The sequence below is a fragment of the Azolla caroliniana genome, unplaced genomic scaffold (assembly GCF_043228905.1).
Source record: "Azolla caroliniana isolate FFs.n. ecotype wild unplaced genomic scaffold, voAzoCaro1.0.p SCAF_8, whole genome shotgun sequence".
Lineage (NCBI taxonomy): Eukaryota > Viridiplantae > Streptophyta > Polypodiopsida > Salviniales > Salviniaceae > Azolla > Azolla caroliniana.
Window position 1 is genome coordinate 16,341,832 of NW_028230443.1, and position 19,012 is coordinate 16,360,843.

Consider the following 19,012-nt stretch of genomic DNA (forward strand, 5'->3'; position numbering starts at 1 on the left):
TTCCCAAAAATATACACCACATCCTGGATCACTCTCACATAGGCTAACAATCAAGCACAATGATGTGATACTCAATGATTCAAGTGAGAATTGAAGCACTGAAAGAAACATGTCATGCCCTAGATGCGATTGGACTTATGCTTCAATGGCAACAACCCCACACCTTTGGGGTGGGGTGGGGGGGCATATGCTTAGGTACCTGGACGTTCTTTCTTTCTTCGAGGGGCCCTGGCTCTGATGGAGACCGAGGCGGGAGCACATTGTCAAGGACCTTTTTGTTATTATCGCCAGAAGTTGAAAACGCAGCGATGCCAAAAGCGAGAACCATTTACATTTTCGAAATGCAGGAAGGGGCGGTGAAAGCAAGCACAGGGACATGCAAAAGTAGAGCGAAAAAGCAAAGCAGAGGGGGGTCAATGAAGCGTTACAGGCCGAGAAGCATGGGCATGGTGTCCCGTGTGGGGCTTGGCTTGGACTTGGGCAGGCAAGTTATGGTCGAAGCGGTGGAACGGCCAAAAGACGAGAGCGGTAGCCGTCGGGTTTTGGCCGGCCGGCTATAGGCCACCGATGGACCCCACACCCCCCCCCACACACACTCTCTCTCTCTCTCTCTCCTTCTCTCTCATTCCTTCTTCATTCATCTGTATCCTGCCTGTTCCATCATCATCATCATCATCATCATCCGCCATAGCCAAAACCTAGCTCACTCTCAACAGTCACTCTCGACGATTCCTTTGTGAAAGATGAAGGAACAACAAACCCTAATTCTCTCTTTAGCTTCGTAGCTCTCTTCCCCCCCCCCCCCTCTCCTCCATCCGTTGCATTTTTGTATGTGCGCGCGTGGTGCGCGCGTGTGTGTGTGTCAGAGAGAGAGAGAGAGAGAGAGAGAGAGAGGGAGAGAGAGAGGGAGAGAGAGAGGGAGGGATTTGGGGTATACGGAGCAGGTAAATCATCTTCTGATGTACAGATTAGCGTCAGACGGCAACAGAGGCGAAAATGGAGGTCCGAAAGACTTATGTGACCTCTCCTTTTGCGAGCTTTTTAATCAGAGGAATGCAAAAAGGTTAGTAGTACGTGGTGAATGTTCTCTTTGCCAAAAAAACCATAAAAACATAGTTAGCTTCGAGGAATTGTCATTTCTGTACTCGAATTAGCATAATTAGTAAGGGAAGAAAGACACAAGTGCCGGATCCAAGGTAGGAGGAGAAGAAGAAGGAACATCACGATGATGAGCATATTGAAGGTGAATTTCATGTAAAAAAGAAGAATAAGAATAAGAAGAAGAAGAAGAAGAAGAAGAAGTAGTAGTAGTAGTAGTAGTAGTAGTAGAAGACTATCATGACGACGAGCATATCGAAGGTGAAATTCATGTGCAGTTCTGGAGGTAAGATACTACCTCGCCCATCTGATATGAAACTGCGATACGTTGGTGGTGAGACACGGATGATCTCTGTTGGTCGTCACACTGTTTATAATGCTTTCCTTGACAAAATGACAGAGATCTATGGTCCCGACATTGTGTTTCGGTATCAGTTACCTGAAGAGGATCTTGATGCCCTTGTCTCTGTTTCATGTGACGAAGATCTAGAGAATATGATGGAGGAATGTGATCGTCTGAGTTTGATAGGCGGCTCATCTAAGCTACGAGTTTTTGTCTTTTCAACATCTGATCTTGATGTGACTGATTTGCAAGATATGTCTCTAGACCATAAAACTTCGGAACAGAAATTCGTGGATGCAGTAAATGCTATGGCAGCCATTGACATAGCAAGCTCTGGAATGCATAACAAGTTTCCTGTGATTGCAGAAGGGGCCATAGGCCCAAGTTATAACATGAATGATGCATATGAGGTATGGAATGGAGTTGAAAGGCAAGGCAGACCCGTTTCTCTTATTAGAAAAAACCCTCAATCCGATGTTTGGCTTGCAGAGGGGGCTTTACCATTCGAAACATTTCGTAGATTTGACGACAATCCTACAAACCATGGCCAACATCCATTTCCGCTGCTTCCTCATGAAACCATTGCAAACCAACAGCATGGGTTTATTGGTAATTCGGTTTCTCCACCAGATTCATATAACAACATAGATATGTATAGTGGTGCTGTGGGTATGAATGATTTTTATGATTTAGAGAATGTGGGTGCAGTTCCCTCTTCTCAATATGAACCCAAAAGCAAATTTCTAGCAGATCGGCGAAGCCCATTAGCAAGTTCCCTAATACAACCTCAGGAAGAAAAGTTAACAATATACCATAATGAGCACAATGATGAAGAGAGAAGGGACCCTGGAATTAGCATGGATTTTGGCGTAAACCTTAGAGACGGAAAGCTTTTAGACCTTGATGATTTCAAGAGTTCAGATGCTCAACTACATGGTGATCAATTTTCATTGTCTCCTGGTGCATTTCTGCAGAAACAACTACATGAAAATCACCATCCAGTGGCAAAGCATTCTAAGAACCTACCATTTGCTGACAGTGGTGAACCACTTGCCACAGTAGATGACTTGAAACAACATGAAGTGAATAGAAAAGCTTTAAATGAACATGGTGGTGATTATGAGTGGGATCGTTTCCCTATCTATGATGCTTCTCCTGCTTCAGATCTGGCAACTACAGACATTGGAGGAGCTCTGCGTACACAATCCTTCATTGAAACTGAAGTGAATTCACTTTCATCTCCTTCTATTGAGAAAATAAAAAATGACAGGAGGTTGCAACAGGGGATAGGAGGTATACATCAGCGACCCTTGGCAACAAATCCTGCGATGATATCTTTAGATGAAGGGCAACAACCAGATATAGATTCACAAGATTTTCCTGATCATATGACAATTCATGGTGAGAATAATGAGAAATTTATCCATTTACAATGGAATCCTAAAGATCCATTTTTGAGCTCAGAGAACTATGAAGAAGATATTCTAAACCTGAATAATCGCCAAGTATGGTCACAGGTTCCTGAGACTTACTCTGATAGCTCCTCAAATCTCATTCCTTCTCGTATTCATAAAGTTGATGATAAAGACTTCCTAACTTATGTGGATAGATTTCAGTCTCAATCAATTCCATATTCACAACAAGAGCAACCAGGGAAAAATACAACGCGTAAGGCATTGGAATCTGAGACCGAAAATATCAAAGAGGCTTCCTTGTCATCGGTCATGGATGATTTTCCAGCATTAGACATGATTTCAAACTTGCTCCGTTCATCTTCACGGGCTGATTGCATACCAGCAAAAAGCTCAACAGAAGGGAGTCTTGGATCAGATAAGACAGGTGAAAGAGAGACAGAAGGACATCTCAAACTGTCTGATAAAGCAACCTTTGATGATGGAGGACTTAAAATGATTCATGATGCTTTACCTTCAAAGGAGGAGTTTGACATAATAATGTCAACGACATTTGTGGATACCTTAAATGAAGAAATACCTAGAGAAGATTTTTCACCGATTAGAGATACCATAACCCCTGTGGCTGTGCCTTGTCTTGCTGGCACACCACCTACAACTTCTTTAATTGACACATGGGATGAATGCGAGAAAAATGATGTAGTTCCACAACATGTGATGCATGAAATACCTGGGGAAGATCAGATTGATTTGGTATCTGATGTTAGTAAAGAAACTGTCCCTGAGGTATGTGAGATAGGAAAAAAGATTTACTCATCTTCTTCTCCGAACCTGTTAAAAAAGAGAAAAATTCTATGCAGGAGTACAGAGTGGAGTTGGAAGAAACTGACGAATTCAAGTCTTTTGGTAATGTGTCAACAGATCCTGTGACTCTTGCAGAGGCAGAGGCGATATCTCGTGGTTTACAGGTGAGAACTTATTCGAGTTTTACTGCTATGCATTTTCTCTTGTATTCACTAATTGTATACATGTCATACATGGATCTTCAGATAATAAGAAACAGTGATCTGGAAGAACTAAGAGAACTAGGATCTGGCACATTTGGTACAGTTTATCATGGGAAATGGAGGGGCACAGATGTTGCAATCAAACGGATTAAAGCCAGTTGTTTTTCTGGTCGAGAAGCAGATAGAGACCGACTGGTTTGTATTCTGTTAGCTGAAGAAGTCTAACAATATTATTCGGCATGCAATTTCAGTAAGTGATTGTATGATGCGATGAACTTGTAGATGGCTGACTTTTGGCGTGAAGCATATATCCTTGGAAAATTACACCATCCCAATGTGGTTGCATTTTACGGTGTCGTACCTGATGGTCCTGGTGGGACTCTAGCTACTGTGACAGAATACATGGTTAATGGTTCATTGAAGCAGGTTTTACAGAGTAAAGACAGGTACAGTGTCAGGATATTTTGCGTGTAAAGATTAAACAATCACGAAGTAATGCTTACATGCATGTATGCTGACTTGGATACTATTGGGCAGGACATTAGATAGACGCAAACGTTTGCTTATTGCAATGGATGCAGCATTTGGGATGGAGTATTTGCATGCGAAAAATGTGGTTCATTTTGATATAAAATGTGAAAATCTTCTTGTCAATCTACGAGACACACAACGACCTATCTGTAAGGTTATAATCTGGGAACCTTTCATCTCAATCATAATGTATTTTGTATGATCAATGCAATGAAAAGTATTTTTTTGCGTTTTACCTTTGCTTGAGGAGATGGTTTGAAGTAGCTCATCCATTGACATCATCAATCGTTGCTGAGAAACATGATGCTAGCACAATTGCATCTTTATCAGAAAGTGATCTTTTGCAGAAAGTGGTCATATATGCTTTATGGAGTAGGAAGTCATGAAAACTGGTGGGATAGAAAAATGTTGAGAATAACACAACCAACAAATTGACTGTGTTCAACAACTGGAGATGAGAATTATGATGATGCCTTCACATCCAAAGAATGGTGGGGAATACACTTGAGGGGATCATTGATGAGTTGAGCACATATTTTTGGCTGTCACAACTTCATCCTTCTATAGTGTCCATAAGTTTTTCGTGTGGCCATGAGAGTTTTTTTTGTAAGTTGTTAATTCATAATTATTTCAGTTGGTGATTCAGTTGATGTTTAAGTGGAACCAATAAAATCAATACTTTTTGTCAAAAACAAAAAAAGAAATAGAGGGTTCATGATAGATAGACATAATTTATTAGAGACATAGAGAGTGGAATATCTAGACTACGTTAAAGGTAAAGAGGGATGTTTGAGGGAGCAGCTATTGACTGATGATGTTCAGCAAACAAGACTGTAGTAGAGATGAGAGTAGAGGCACAGATTTTTGGGTGTACCCAACTGCCTTGATTGGTACACAAGAAACAAAGGTTATTATATTAGTTAACCCTACAAAGAAAGCGGTGTGTTCACATTACAAAAGGAGGTGTCCTGTCCAGGTGAACAATGTGTTCACATATACGAATAATTACCTAATTTGTGAACTATGGGCCTTTACACCTAACTACCTCCCACTTAAAGGTCCGATGTGAACATTCAAGTAACTCCCACTAACTGTACGCAATGCTCATGTTGAGCTTTGCCAAGACTTTTGGTGAGAATATCTACAGGATTATCCTGTGTTTTGATCTTGGTCAATGTGACTAGACCATCCTCCAAAACTTGTCTGATAAAGTGATGTCGCACATCAATGTGTTTAGTGCACGAATGAAACATGGCATTCTTAGCCAGATACACAGCACTCTGGCTATCACATCCTAACACAAGAGTACTAACAGACATGCCAAGATCTTCAGCAAGTCTGCTGAGCCATATAGCTTCCTTTGAAGCTTCTGTAGCTGAAATATATTCAGCTTCAGTAGTACTCAGTGCTACAATCTTTTGCAATTTGGAGCACCAAGACATTGCTCCACCAGCAACCGTAAATATATACCCGCTAGTAGACTTCTGTGTATCCAAGTCACCTGCCACGTCTGCATCACAATATCCCTGCAAACTTAATGCACCCTTCCCATAGCATAAACTTTCTTTGTGTACCTTTAAGATACCTGAAAACACACTTGACAGCCTCCCAATGTGCTTTGCCGGGATTAGACATATAGCGACTGACAACTCCCACTGCATAAGCAATATCTGGATGAGTAGCTACCATAGCATACGTTAGAGAACCACATGCTGATGCATAAGGAATTCCCTTCATAGCATTTATTTCCATCTCATCCTTTGGACAATCAGCCTTTCTAAGTTTAAGATATGGTGGTAAAGGAACTCCAAGAGACTTTGCTTTTGCCATATTAAATCTGTTAAGCACTTTTTCAATGTACTTTTCTTGTGACAAATATAACAAATTGTCCTTTCTGTTTCTACTAATTCTCATGCCCAAAATATGCTATGCATTTCCCAAATCTTTCATAGAGAAGACCGATTTCAATTGATCTTTTAGAGCATCAAGACTAGTCTTTCTTTTCCCAGCTAGCAACATATCATCCACATATAGAACAAGTATGATGGGACTATCATCAATATCCTTTTTCGTGTATAAACAATGATCTGCATAGCTACGATCAAAGCCTTGAGAAAGCATAAAAGTATCAAACTTCTTATACCATTGTCGTGGTGCTTGTTTTAGGCCATACAAGCTACGTTTTAGTTTGCATACCAAATGCTCCTTGTTAGGGACTACAAAACCCTTAGGTTGTTTCATGTAGATCTCTTCATCAATATCACCATGCAAAAAAGCGGTCTTTACATCCATTTGGTACAACTCCAAATTAAGCATTGCAGTGAGAGCAAATAGCACACGAAGTGTGGTCATCTTCACAACAGGAGAGAAGACCTCTTGGAAGTCAATACCTTCCTTCCGTGCATAACCCTTGGCAACTAATCTTGCCTTGTATTTTGGTTTCCCTTCAATTTTCTTTACCTTATAAACCCACTTATTTGGAAGAGCTTTCCTTCCTTGAGGTAAGGACACAAGATCCCATGTATCATTTGCATATAAAGATTTTATTTCTTCTTGCATTGCAAGCTCCCACTTACTGCTAAGTTCACATGACATTGCCTCCTTATAAGTAAGAGGTTCACCCTCATCTGATAGCATGACATAATGCAAAGAGGGGTCATATCCATATACTTGCCTCCTTGAACGATTAGACCTACGTACCCAATGATCAGTATTTTCTGGGATTGGTTCTAAATCTGGAGGAAAATCAGTTTCAACACTTTCTGGCTCTTGCAAACCATGTCCAACATGTTGTTCGACATCTATATTTTGTTCTTCAGTACCTTCATCTCGTTGACCAATACCTTCATGAGCATCTCTTTGCTGTGCAACTTCTTCTGGCTCAAAGATAACCGGTCAATCATCATATTCAACCTTTGGTATATCATCATGAGGTTTATTTTCAGATTTTGTGGATGGCTGTAATTGCTGAAATGGAACGCCCTTAGAGTTCCCAACAGAGGAACAAGCATTTTTCAGCAATTTTTCTTCATTAAAAACAACATCCCGGCTGCGTACAATTTTTCTGGACTGAGGTAACCAAATCCTATAGCCCATTTCACCTTCATCACCGTAGCCCATAAAAATGCCCATGGTGGACTTAGCATCGATTGAGCTTATTTCTCAGCTCACTTCTAATGTGTACAAATACAAATGCATCACAACCGAAAATTCGTAAATGGTCATATGAGGCTGGTTTGCCAGACCAAACCTCCTCAGGGATTCCATTCTTTAAAGACTTGTTGGGAGAACGATTACATATATGAACTGCGGGTTTTAATGCTTCTCCCCAAAATTCATGAGGGAGATTAGCTGTGGACAGCATGCACCGTACTCGCTCACACAAGGTCCTATTATATCTTTCTGCCACCCCATTTGATGAAGGGTTATATGGAGCTGTAAGCTCTCTTTTAATACCATGTAAGTCACAATAGAACTTAAATTCTGCAGATGTAAACTTACCCCCATTATCTGTTCTGAGACATTCCAGTTTTGTCCCTTTTTGGGTAGTCACAAATGCATTAAATGCATGAAAAGGTTTAAATGCATCACCTTTCTTTTTCATCAAGTACACCCAAATCTTCCTAGAATAATCATCGATAAAGGAAATAAAATATGCAACACCGCCCAAGGATTTTACAGGCATGCTACATACATCAGAATGCACCAAATCTAGCACATTTGGGTTATGAGAGATACTAGAATAATAAGAATTTCTCACTTGTTTGCCAAATAGACAATCATTACAAAAACCCAGCTTTGATCCTTTTAACATCAAATCTTTTTAGAGTAGAAAGGACATCAAGTCCTTTTTGGCTCATATGTCCTAATCTCTTATGCCAAAGCTCTAAACGAGAGTCAAATTCAGCAATAGCAAGAAACCTTCCAGGTAAAGCTTTACATTGCAAACAGTACAGAGTGCCCTTTTTGCAACCTTTCACAATAACCTTAGATCCTTTCTTTAGTTTCCGCAATCCACCACTGAATAATGTGGTGTAACCATGCAAATCCATTTGTCCTACAGATAGCAAACTTTTCTTAATGCCAGGTACATACCTAACATCTTTGAGCACGAGCTCTTGACCATTATCCAAAGACAAGTGTATGGTTCCAATACCATCAATATTGTAAGCACTATTGTTACCAAGATAAACTTTTCCATAATTGCCTGTGTCAAATGTGGTAAAGCACTCCAAACATGGAGTAACATGAAAAGAAGCCCCAGAGTCTACTATCCATGTCTGTGTCAATCCATCATCAATTGACAATAAAGCATCAATAACATCCGTTTTGGTGATTTGCATGTCTTGAACATGAGCTATGAAGGTATCACCTGTAATGCAAAGTACATCACCATCTTCACTAGATAGGTCTTCAATGATAACATTTGAAGTCATATTAGCTTTCTCTGTTGTATTAAATTTATCATCTTTATTTTTCTTCTCTCCTACATTCTTCTTCCTTTCTAGTTCCATCTTCAAATATCTACAATTAGGTTTCTTATGACCTTTACGGCCACACTGATAACATGTGATATCTTGTTGCTTTCCTTTCCCTCTACTCTTACTTCTATTTCTTTGTCCTACATTTAGGTTCCTCTTATCATATCTCCTCCTAATATTGTATGCTGAACCACTACCTTCTCCGCTAGATTGTCTTCTAAATCTCTTCACTGAGAATAGAGCCCCGCACACCATCGAAGGTCAAGGTGGGGCTATTAGATAGTGAAACAACTAATGTTTCCCACGAATCAGGTAAAGTCATAAGTAAGAAAATAGCTTTGAGCTTGTCATCAAAAGCTGGTAATCCCGAATCTTGTAGTTGGGAGAGAGTACATGTGAATAATGATAGATGCTCTGTTGCACCTTTCGACTCATCAAGCCTCATACTGACAAGTTTTCTCATCAAATGCACCTGATTCACAGGAGTAGTATTCTCGTAAGTTGTCTTAAGTTTCTCCCAAACTTGATGGGCAGTAATCAAGCCCTTTATATCTACAAGAATTTCATCAGAAACAACCATTTTAATATATGTAATGGCTTTCTTATTCAGAGTGTTCCAAGCATCATTTTCCATGCTCTCTGGTTTCTTTTCCACGAGAGCATCTTCACAATCCCTCAGAAAGAGGATGCCCAGCATACACTCTTTCCATAATTCGAAACCTTTTCCATTAAATCTCTTGATTTCAAAGAGGTTTTTCATTTCAGTTGAAGTGGAGGCTATTGCTCCCAAGATTTATGACAAATGCCTTCAGAAAATTGAGCAAAATACCAATAGGAAAGGGTTTGACAGAAATTTTTTATTTATTTTAAAAACTGTGTTTTCTGTTGATTCTGAATCTAAAAAAAACAGCAAAGCAGAGGAAAGAGATTTGGCTCTGATACCAGTTAAAGGTAAAGAGGGATGTTTGAGGGAGCAGCTATTGACTGATGATGTTCAGCAAACAAGACTGTAGTAGAGATGAGAGTAGAGGCACAGATTTTTGGGTGTACCCAACCACCTTGATTGGTACACAAGAAACAAAGGTTATTATATTAGTTAACCCTACAAAGAAAGCGGTGTGTTCACATTACAAACATACGGGCCTTTACACCTAACATACGTTTGCTATCTTGATATCAGTTGCTGGATAGTTTATTTCAGAGGCAAACTGTGCACACAGGCTTACGGCTGGTTATCTGGGTGGTCAGAACAGTTGATTATCCCACTTGTGGAATGTGAGGATCTTGTGCTGGATTTTACCAGCTCATTGCCTATGGCGCTATCCACCTACCCATGAACTAGTCTACTGAACTCCCATGCTGGCTTGCACACTGGATATATCTTCGGTGATCAGCTCTTCAGTTATGATATAAATGGAGTGTACATTTATTCTATGGGGAGATTTCTATGGACCCAATCTTCATGCTCTCCACTACTGAATACTCTGGATGCATCTTAGATACATTATATTCTTAAGAGATCATTATCATGGAGAATTTTCTGTATAGCTGATAGCAGCATTACTTCGTGGTGTATTTGAAGAGTAGTTACACTTAGATTCTAGATGGCAAAACTCATTCCATCTTGGGGAGACTTTTCAGTGTATGGTTTGAACTCATTCACACCTTGAGGAGTCAATAGGATGCTTCAGCTGGATTGTCGAGGGAAGAAGAGGAAAGAAGGCAGACTTTCCTGGCTTCCTGGAGGCAATCTTAGCTTTTCTTTGATTTATCTCTTGAAGATATTATTGTGTGCTCATTCACAGCTTTAGGATTCTATAGGATGGTTGAGCTGGATCATTGAGTGAAGTAGAGGAAAGAAGGCAGGCTTCCCTTTGCTTCGTGGAGGCAGTCTTAGCTTTTCTTTGATTTGTTTCTTGAAGATATTACTTCGTAGCAGTATTCTCATCCACTGGTTTAATCGGTCTGGCTTCCATCACCATTGACTGATGTCTGAGTTGTCCTTGTGACAGTACTTGTATATACTGTTGATGTACAATAATCAGAATTAGACTGCTTGGCAATTTAATTGGTTTTTTTGTACAGTTAATATATAACTGTATTTCTTTGAAAAAAAAGAACTTTAAATTTAGATCATGAAATGAGCCCAAGAGGGTTGCTTGGTACCACTTGTGTGTAATGGTGGGCTTGGAATAGGATTGATAGGAGAAAGAAAACGGCTGAGATGTAGAGGAAATAGAGAGAGAAAATACACCTAGGTTTTTTTAGCCCCCAAAATACAAAATGTTTTAGGGGCAATAGTATATTGTTTTATTAAAATGTGTTTTTAGAGCACTTGGGCCAGTTTGCACTGACCAAGTGACCTGAATATGTCTTAAGAGGCTCTTAAAAAGTGTTAATAGTGTGAAAGGGCCATTATAAATGTACCATTGAAAAGTTCTTGAACCTTTATAACCAACAACCTCCTGACTAAAGCGCCAAGGAGGCTCCTTTAAGCTATGTTTCTTAAACTAGCAGAACACAATGTGGTGTTGTGCCCTTCAGAGGTATTTAGTGATCATCTGCATGATTTTTCCTAGTGCTGATTTTATGCAATGAGCCGAGTTCCTCCTCTATCACCTCCTTGATGAAGTCATACTACACATCAATGTGCTCAGTGCATGCATGAAACATGGTGTTCGTACCCAAGGATATGGCATTCTGGCTATAACAATGTAGGACTGGTATCCCTTTATGTAGACTAAACTCATTGGTTGTAACAAAGTTCATTTTGCATTTGAATACCTGCAAAAGGTAGGTATTTATGGGATTCCTCATGTTTTAGACCTGTTCTCACCATGAAACTTCTTCAAGAAGCATCAAGTGTTTGTAGAACTGAATCAGCAGCAACACTCTTTTGTTTGCAATGCCTTTGTCATGAGAGATATACCTTGTCTCTAATACCAATTGAAAGGTCATCAAGAGGTTTGTTTTGGTACCACATGTTGTGATGGTGGACTGGGAAGAGAGAGAAAGAAAGAAAGAAGAAAGACCAAATAAGAGATTACATCTTAAGTGTTGTCTCGTCTTTGAGAACAAATCAAAATAAAATAAATATTGCACAGTAAATATAAAAGTAAATAACATGAAAAGAAAATTAATGAGGGAATCTGGTTTTTGGCACATGTGAGATCCTCAAGTTAGGTATATTGTAGCTTTTGTCTTCGAAAGATCTCTAGCATAGGTCGATCCAAAATGGAAATGTCTTTGAAGCGAGGGAAGCACCTACAATGGCGGGAGATAATGGCTTTTATCTGTCGATGACAAGGGTGTCGAGGTCATGGTCCATGGGGCCGAGGCCTATGTGCATGGCAAAGAGAGAGAGAGAGAGAGAGATTATATTATTGTCTTCGGAGGTCAAATATGACCTATGAGACCAAAAATATTACATTTCACGTGATACGTGTGAAGGTGAGTAGCGACTCTCGATTTTCAAGAACTTTACCAATGAATGTTGCAATCGAGAGTGCACATTGTGGTTGTGAGAAATTCGTGCAAGAATTGGGCTCGATCGAAGAGATGTGGAAAGCATGGTCGAATATGATCAAAGGCAGAGCATTGTATCAAAGTGTGATACTCAGACTCTCAAACTTGTTTAGGGCAAAGTGTGCATAGTTGGCCACTCTCATCACTTGTGCCCCAACGCCCTGTCTCACATCTCAATGCATGTGAGCTAAGTCGCATGTAAGAAATGGTTCGAATGGCAGATATCGGGATGGGCTCTAACATGTATCGATGTGTACCTTCCTTGTTCCGCAAAGAATATGGTTTTGTAGTTAGGTGCAACATTTGTAGTATAATGTGTGAAGCGTGAGCCACCACATTTGCCCCATGTCATGATACATTGGCGTTGCAAAAAGGCCTCATTTGCTGAGGAATCTAGTGACGCATCATGAAGCAAGTGTCTATCATCCCATCTACCAAACCATTTTTCTAAATCTTGCATCCAACTGGAACACAAAATTTTGCTTTTATGCGTCTTTTGGATCTTTTTGCTTGCTTCCCATGCAATTCTAGGAAGTCGATGTGAGGGTCTTTTTTGAACCTTAAGCATGTATTCTACAACCCTTTCCATGGCCATGATCTCAATGGGAAGCGATCCCGTCTCAAGGAGGAGGGTGTAGGGCGTTTGTTTCTTAACTTGTAGAAACTTTGTAAGAAAACGTTTTTGGACATTTGAGAGAGAGAGAGAGATGAGGGTATTTGGATCCCCCAAAATGTAAAACTTTTTTGGGAAAAAAATTTTGTTTTATTAAAATGCATTTTTAGGGCACTTGATTCAGTTCACATTTGCCAAGTGACCCAAATATGTCCTAGAAGCTCTTAAGAGAGTTATAGTATGAACGAGTCTTTATGAATCTACAAATGGAGAGCTTTTGAACCTTTATACCCAGCAGATCAATAATAGAGTTTGGTAGGCACAAAGATAAGTAACTATGATGGCCTGAGGGTTCTTTACCAAAATCCACATGGCAAAGTCTGAGGCTATGGTTGGGGTGGTGAGGCCAAGGTTGCTGCTGAAGACTGACTGATGCTTAGAGGTGAGTCATGGCTACTATAGGAACTATTGTGACACGATCTTGAAGATATCTGAGGGAAGATAATGATAGATGAGGCTAGAAGACACTGCGACTCATACTGATGGACAGTTGTGATAGCTATAAACTGAGCATAAAGAGATGTAGTTGATCAGGGCTTTGTGAATCTGAGCTACTATATCCTTTGCCTAGTTTGTTTCAGAGAGATACCATTCTTTTTCCAGTGATGGATTTGGATCCTTTGGGTGGAGTGGAGTACGGTTCCAAAGATGCTTAGGACATTTCTATCAGAGATAAGGAAAAAAGAGACAGTGAAATACAAATGTCTCTGAATTATGATACTGGCATGTAAGACCTAACAAAGACCACAGCATAGAGACAATTTATATTAATGTCTTTGAAAGATCATCCTTTAAAATCGCTTCCTACAATTAGTATTTTTTGAATAGATGCAGACTGGAGTAACCTTTAGGCATTATATGGGTTGCTTGAAAGCACAATTACTACCCTATCAAGATAGATAGATATATAGATATCTTTTTAGCATCCATAAAGAGGCCTATATTGACTGACCCATGGGACCCGAGTATACGATTTTTTGATGTGTGTCTTCGTCCTAAGAAGGAAATTCATACGAATCACAAAGTCTCTGCGTCAATAAGTCATACACATATGTGGTCAGCTTTCTAGGCTGTTTCTTAAAGTATGATACACTAGTCATCACCCCCTCTTAATATGTCATTGTAGCTTTTAGGAACTGCACTACATGTTGAGCATGTAGAAAGCAAGTGACTCATCGTCTGCTAGGCCGTCATCCCATACCTTATATGCCTTCAATACCTAGCTTGTGTGAATTGAATGTGAAGGCTTTACAAGAATTAATACTCATGTTGGCAATGAAATAAGGTTGAATACAATTATAGGCATTCTTGCCTTATAATGAACTCAACATTCAGGGTTGATGTTTGCAATGTAATACTCTAAATTTGCCATTTTAGAATCTTCCCGCTTCTTCCTTAGTGGTTCCATTGACCGTTCCTCCATATACATATTGCATAGCACCAGTTGAAAGCTTGAAGAGATCTCTGCACCCCATCTTTTGAACCATTTGTTGATGTCAGATACCCAACCAGATGAGGGAATTTTGTTTGTGATTTTTTTTCTGGATTACATTCAACAATTCAAGCAAGATGTGGCAATCTATGATTTGGCATATTCTTGACTTTTATAATGTATCTGTATACTATTTGTAGTGTTGAGACCTCTATGGGTCGAACACCTGTTTCCAAGAGTATAACCTTGCAGAAGGTGGCAGATTTTTCTCCCAATTGTCTCCTTTGAAATATCTTTTGAATATTCTCAATCTCATCCCATGCATTAAGAGGGATAGTGCCACCTCCTATTTTCACTCCATAAAGCAAGACTTGGGTTCCCATGCCATTAAATAACATTGATTTCACTTGCCATCCACAAGTATCACTTTGGTTGCATTGATTCTCTAACATGTAGTAACTTTTTCAAGATACTTAAAGCTTTGCACAAATTGTACATATTCTCCGTTATATGTAAGCATAGGGTATTGGTGAGGTTGATGGGGTGGAGAATGTGTCTTTGGTGTTATGTAATAATGGCCTTGATCTTATGAATTGGTCACCACTTCTCTGAGCCGTGTTTGCACTTTGTCCAGTGCCACGTAAGTTGCATGGATATCTGACCGGTAGAGATTTGAGAGACAAGTGGAGTATATCTAAGGAATTAAGGCAGAGATGGATCGGTTGAGTAGATAGATATTAATAGGGAATTGAATAGAGGGAATATAAAAGAAACTGATTACAAAGACTAAACAAGAATTAAATAGATAGTTCCTTAATTATATAATATGGAAAAATTGATTACAATAGTTGAGCTATCACCCCACTAGAAAGCTTGTTGCTTTGTCATTCCTAAAGCCTTAGGGTTTATAGATGCTCCTTTAGGTGCATGCAATTGCTTTTGTTTTTTCCTATTCCCTCTTCAATTAAGTCTGAATTATCCTTTTTACACTTGCACACTATATGCCCTTTTTGAAGGGCATGTAGCTTTAGATCATGTGAAAGAAATAAAGGCTGAGGAGCGAGCATCTGGAGGCTTGGTAATATTTATAGATTAAGGTTACAAGAGTGTTTATATCCCAGACATTAACATGTATGCTCTTCGATGTGGGATATAATTATTTTTCTCCTTTTCACACACCCTTACAAGCCATAGCTTTGGCTTGGTTTAGCCAGAGGGCACTTCTTGTGTGAAAAGCAACACAGCTGCAGGGCATTTGCTGTTATGGAACGAACTCTGAAATGCTCTATGCATGAGAAAATTACAAGAATAAGATTACAACACCTCAATGAAATATAACTAACAAGGTCTGCTAATGGCAGTAGATCTACCAAGCTGGATTTGTAATTATTGATTGTGCACCTTAAATACTGTACCATTACTTTATTTACCTGTTATCGTTGTCCATCTGTGACTACCTCTAGAGAGATTTGTCTGAAACCAGGAGAGATAGAAGGCCTTTCCTGAAACAAAGATAATTTGAGATCTACAATTATTCAGGGTGTCATCAAGAAGCCCACAATATATATAGAGTTGGGCAATTTTTTCCAGTGATTGTGTTAGGCATGAGCCATCGTTGTGAATTGTGCTACCCCAGCAAGATATAATTGAAGCCATAAGAAATGGGAGATTGTGACAGAAACCCATGGAAATTGCAGAATAGTCTTGGTAGGAATGGCTAAGGATGCGCTGGAAGCATATTTGCATTATCTTTTCAAAACGATCCATGAAATTATGATCTTGATGAGATAATGTCATTATTTCATTTTCTGCTGCTTCTGTAAGAAATATAGCAAAATTTGAGATTTCTAGATCCTGGCTTAAAGGAATCAGATGACATGGAATGATATGCTCATATATCCTTTCAAAACAATCCATGAAATTATGATCTTGAAGAGGTAATGTCGTCAATTAATTTTCTGCTGCTTCTGTAAGAAATATAGCAAAAATCGAGATTGCTGGATCCTGGATTTAAGGAATCAGATTCATGAAGTGAGAATAGATGCAAAGGTTGGTACATGACTGCATTATAAGACAAAATTAAACTAGAGACGGTTTACTCCACGTGAGTCTCATAGCTGGTGTTTGACAAGACTGCTCATAATAGTTGGGCAATGACGTGCATACTAGCTTGTCTCCATTCTTTGTTGATAAGATGAAGTATTGAGCTGCCCTATGTATATGCGAATTGATGTGACGTGTGCTTGGGTTGAGTAACGAAGCCATCTAGGGACATCTATCTTTGTGCCTTGCTATGTCCTTATTACTCATTTGGAACATGTTTTATTGGTCTATTCCTTATTCTCCATACTATTGTAATATTATGGGGAGGTGAATTGTCTATTTGGGAAGGGGTTAAGATCTAGTAAGAGACCATAGACTGATGGTTTTGAAGATAAAAGAATGCCTAGTTGTTATTGCCAACCAGAGGATTCAAGATCCTGCATAAAGACAAACGAGCAGGTTTAGATTCCCACCCATACAAACCATGTTCACAGACCCCTTTAACATTGATTATAAATAAAGTCAGAGTCTGAGATGTGACCCAAAGTTGTTGCTGACAATCGAACCATTGTGTTTTGTTGCAATGCCTTGAATCATCAATTGCCATATCAAATTTGTTTTCCTTTCAATGGTGACCATAAATGTTTGCAACAAAATTTAAGCTTCCAATATCTAGATTACATTTTCAAGGTGAAGTCATGGAAAATACATCATAACACTACAAAGTTATGTCAGATTGTTTCATCAAGGAGCAAGCTTAGATGGAATGGTAAGAACTGACAAATCAAGCTGGAGTACTCAACATGGGTGCTTGTTTACTGTATATTCTTCTCTTCTATATGCTGTAATAGTTTATTTCTCACTACACATTAGGGTCTGTCTCTATGTCTACCTTCAGTATCGCAGTATGTTTTGAATATTTATATTGTCGTAACAAAATTGTCTGATTAATCTTCATCCCAATAATGTTTGACCAAAAACATTTATTTTCTGGAAAAATGTGTGAATGTGTAACCTCACTAGACCAAGATTTCTTTTCCGTTTCCCTCAGGTTGCTGATCTTGGTCTCTCAAAAGTCAAACAACAAACTTTTGTATCTGGTGGTGTAAGAGGAACACTCCCATGGATGGCCCCAGAATTGCTCAATGGCAATAGCAACTTGGTCTCTGAAAAGGTGGCGATGAGCAGGATTATATTGAATGAATGCAATAGAATAAAACCACCACTAATAGTTCTGTGTATTATCTTTTAAAAAGGTTGATGTGTTCTCGTTCGGCATAGTCATGTGGGAGCTTTTAACAGGAGAGGAGCCATATGCAAACATGCACTATGGGGCAATCATTGGTAATTTGATTATATAAAAAATAGGGGCACTTTTTGATAATTTAGAAACACCTAGAGGTATTGCAGTAATCTAGAGAAACATTGGTATTCTGGTAATTTGTCAAGTAGTTACAGTATTTTGTTGTTTTCCCGTATGTATATGCATTACCAACTAATCTAATTCCAATCTAAAATGTAAAGGAGGGATTGTGAACAATAAGTTACGGCCGACGGTTCCCAAATGGTGTGATGTTGGATGGAGGTCATTGATGGAGAGATGTTGGGCAGCAGAACCGGCAGATCGGCCAAATTTCTCTGAGGTTGCAGCAAGTCTACGAGCAATGGAAGCATCCCTATCGCTAAACCCAAAGGGCCTTACATTCAAACAATGAAAACTCTTTACTTGTTTGAGTGTGTACAAGTATCTCTATCTAGTTTCCTACCAAACTATTTACATGTTGGAGTGTGTAAAAGTATACCTATCTAGTTTCCTACCTATTTATTGATTGTGAAAAGAACTTCATTCTTCGGTCCTATGTAATTTTAGAAACGATTTCTCTCTCATGATTTGTATAATGGTACTGAAGCCCATGGAGCTTGTATGGCATACATGCCTTAGCAAGGTATAATATCTGAACATGAAAGTTTTCATGGCTTGTATGTATTTTTCATACCTCCCAATTTGATTGGACATTCATATTTTTGAAAGAAAAGAAACAAAAATCAATTATATAACTGTTTCACTTCAAAAGACATATAATCATGTAGTATGATTGGTTATATATGGCCCGGTTTTCTATTAATGAGGGAAAAATCATAGGATCTAACTAAATAAATTTAAAGGTCGTGACTCTATGCTAGTGGTGGACTAGAGTATAATTGGCCTTATTCTAGGTGATATGGTTACTATCTAGAGTGCTATTATTGGTTGTTAGAATCATGAATTATGATATAAATTGAAGTAAAAATAACATCATATTGCTAATGTGATTGGGTATTGTACATGCATCATTAAAGTTTATTCATTGACACTAGTTCTCTTTTTGGTTGGAACTTGGAAAACATGTATGGGATCATATTCATGTATCAACCATGTGTAAACACAATATGGGTTGCATTTGCATCATTTGGGTCTAATATTTAA

The 19,012-nt window shown here is 39.0% G+C and overlaps 1 protein-coding gene across 2 annotated transcripts; it reads left to right on the forward strand.

Annotated features, from left to right (window-relative positions):
- Positions 1 to 898: 898 nt before the first annotated feature.
- On the forward strand, positions 899 to 18,648 carry LOC147861099 (RAF-like serine/threonine-protein kinase 24). 2 transcript variants are annotated; one of them, XM_087323494.1, is made up of 9 exons: positions 899 to 1,254; positions 1,288 to 3,639; positions 3,714 to 3,821; positions 3,903 to 4,055; positions 4,143 to 4,306; positions 4,398 to 4,545; positions 17,597 to 17,719; positions 17,802 to 17,889; positions 18,070 to 18,648. In XM_087323494.1, the coding sequence occupies exons 2-9, from the start codon at positions 1,339 to 1,341 to the stop codon at positions 18,258 to 18,260; spliced, it is 3,276 nt and encodes a 1,091-aa protein (XP_087179620.1). In that variant the 5' UTR covers positions 899 to 1,254; positions 1,288 to 1,338; the 3' UTR covers positions 18,261 to 18,648. The 2 variants fall into 2 exon arrangements, with proteins under 2 accessions (XP_087179620.1, XP_087179619.1); XM_087323493.1 differs by having other exon boundaries at positions 899 to 3,639.
- Positions 18,649 to 19,012: the final 364 nt, after the last annotated feature.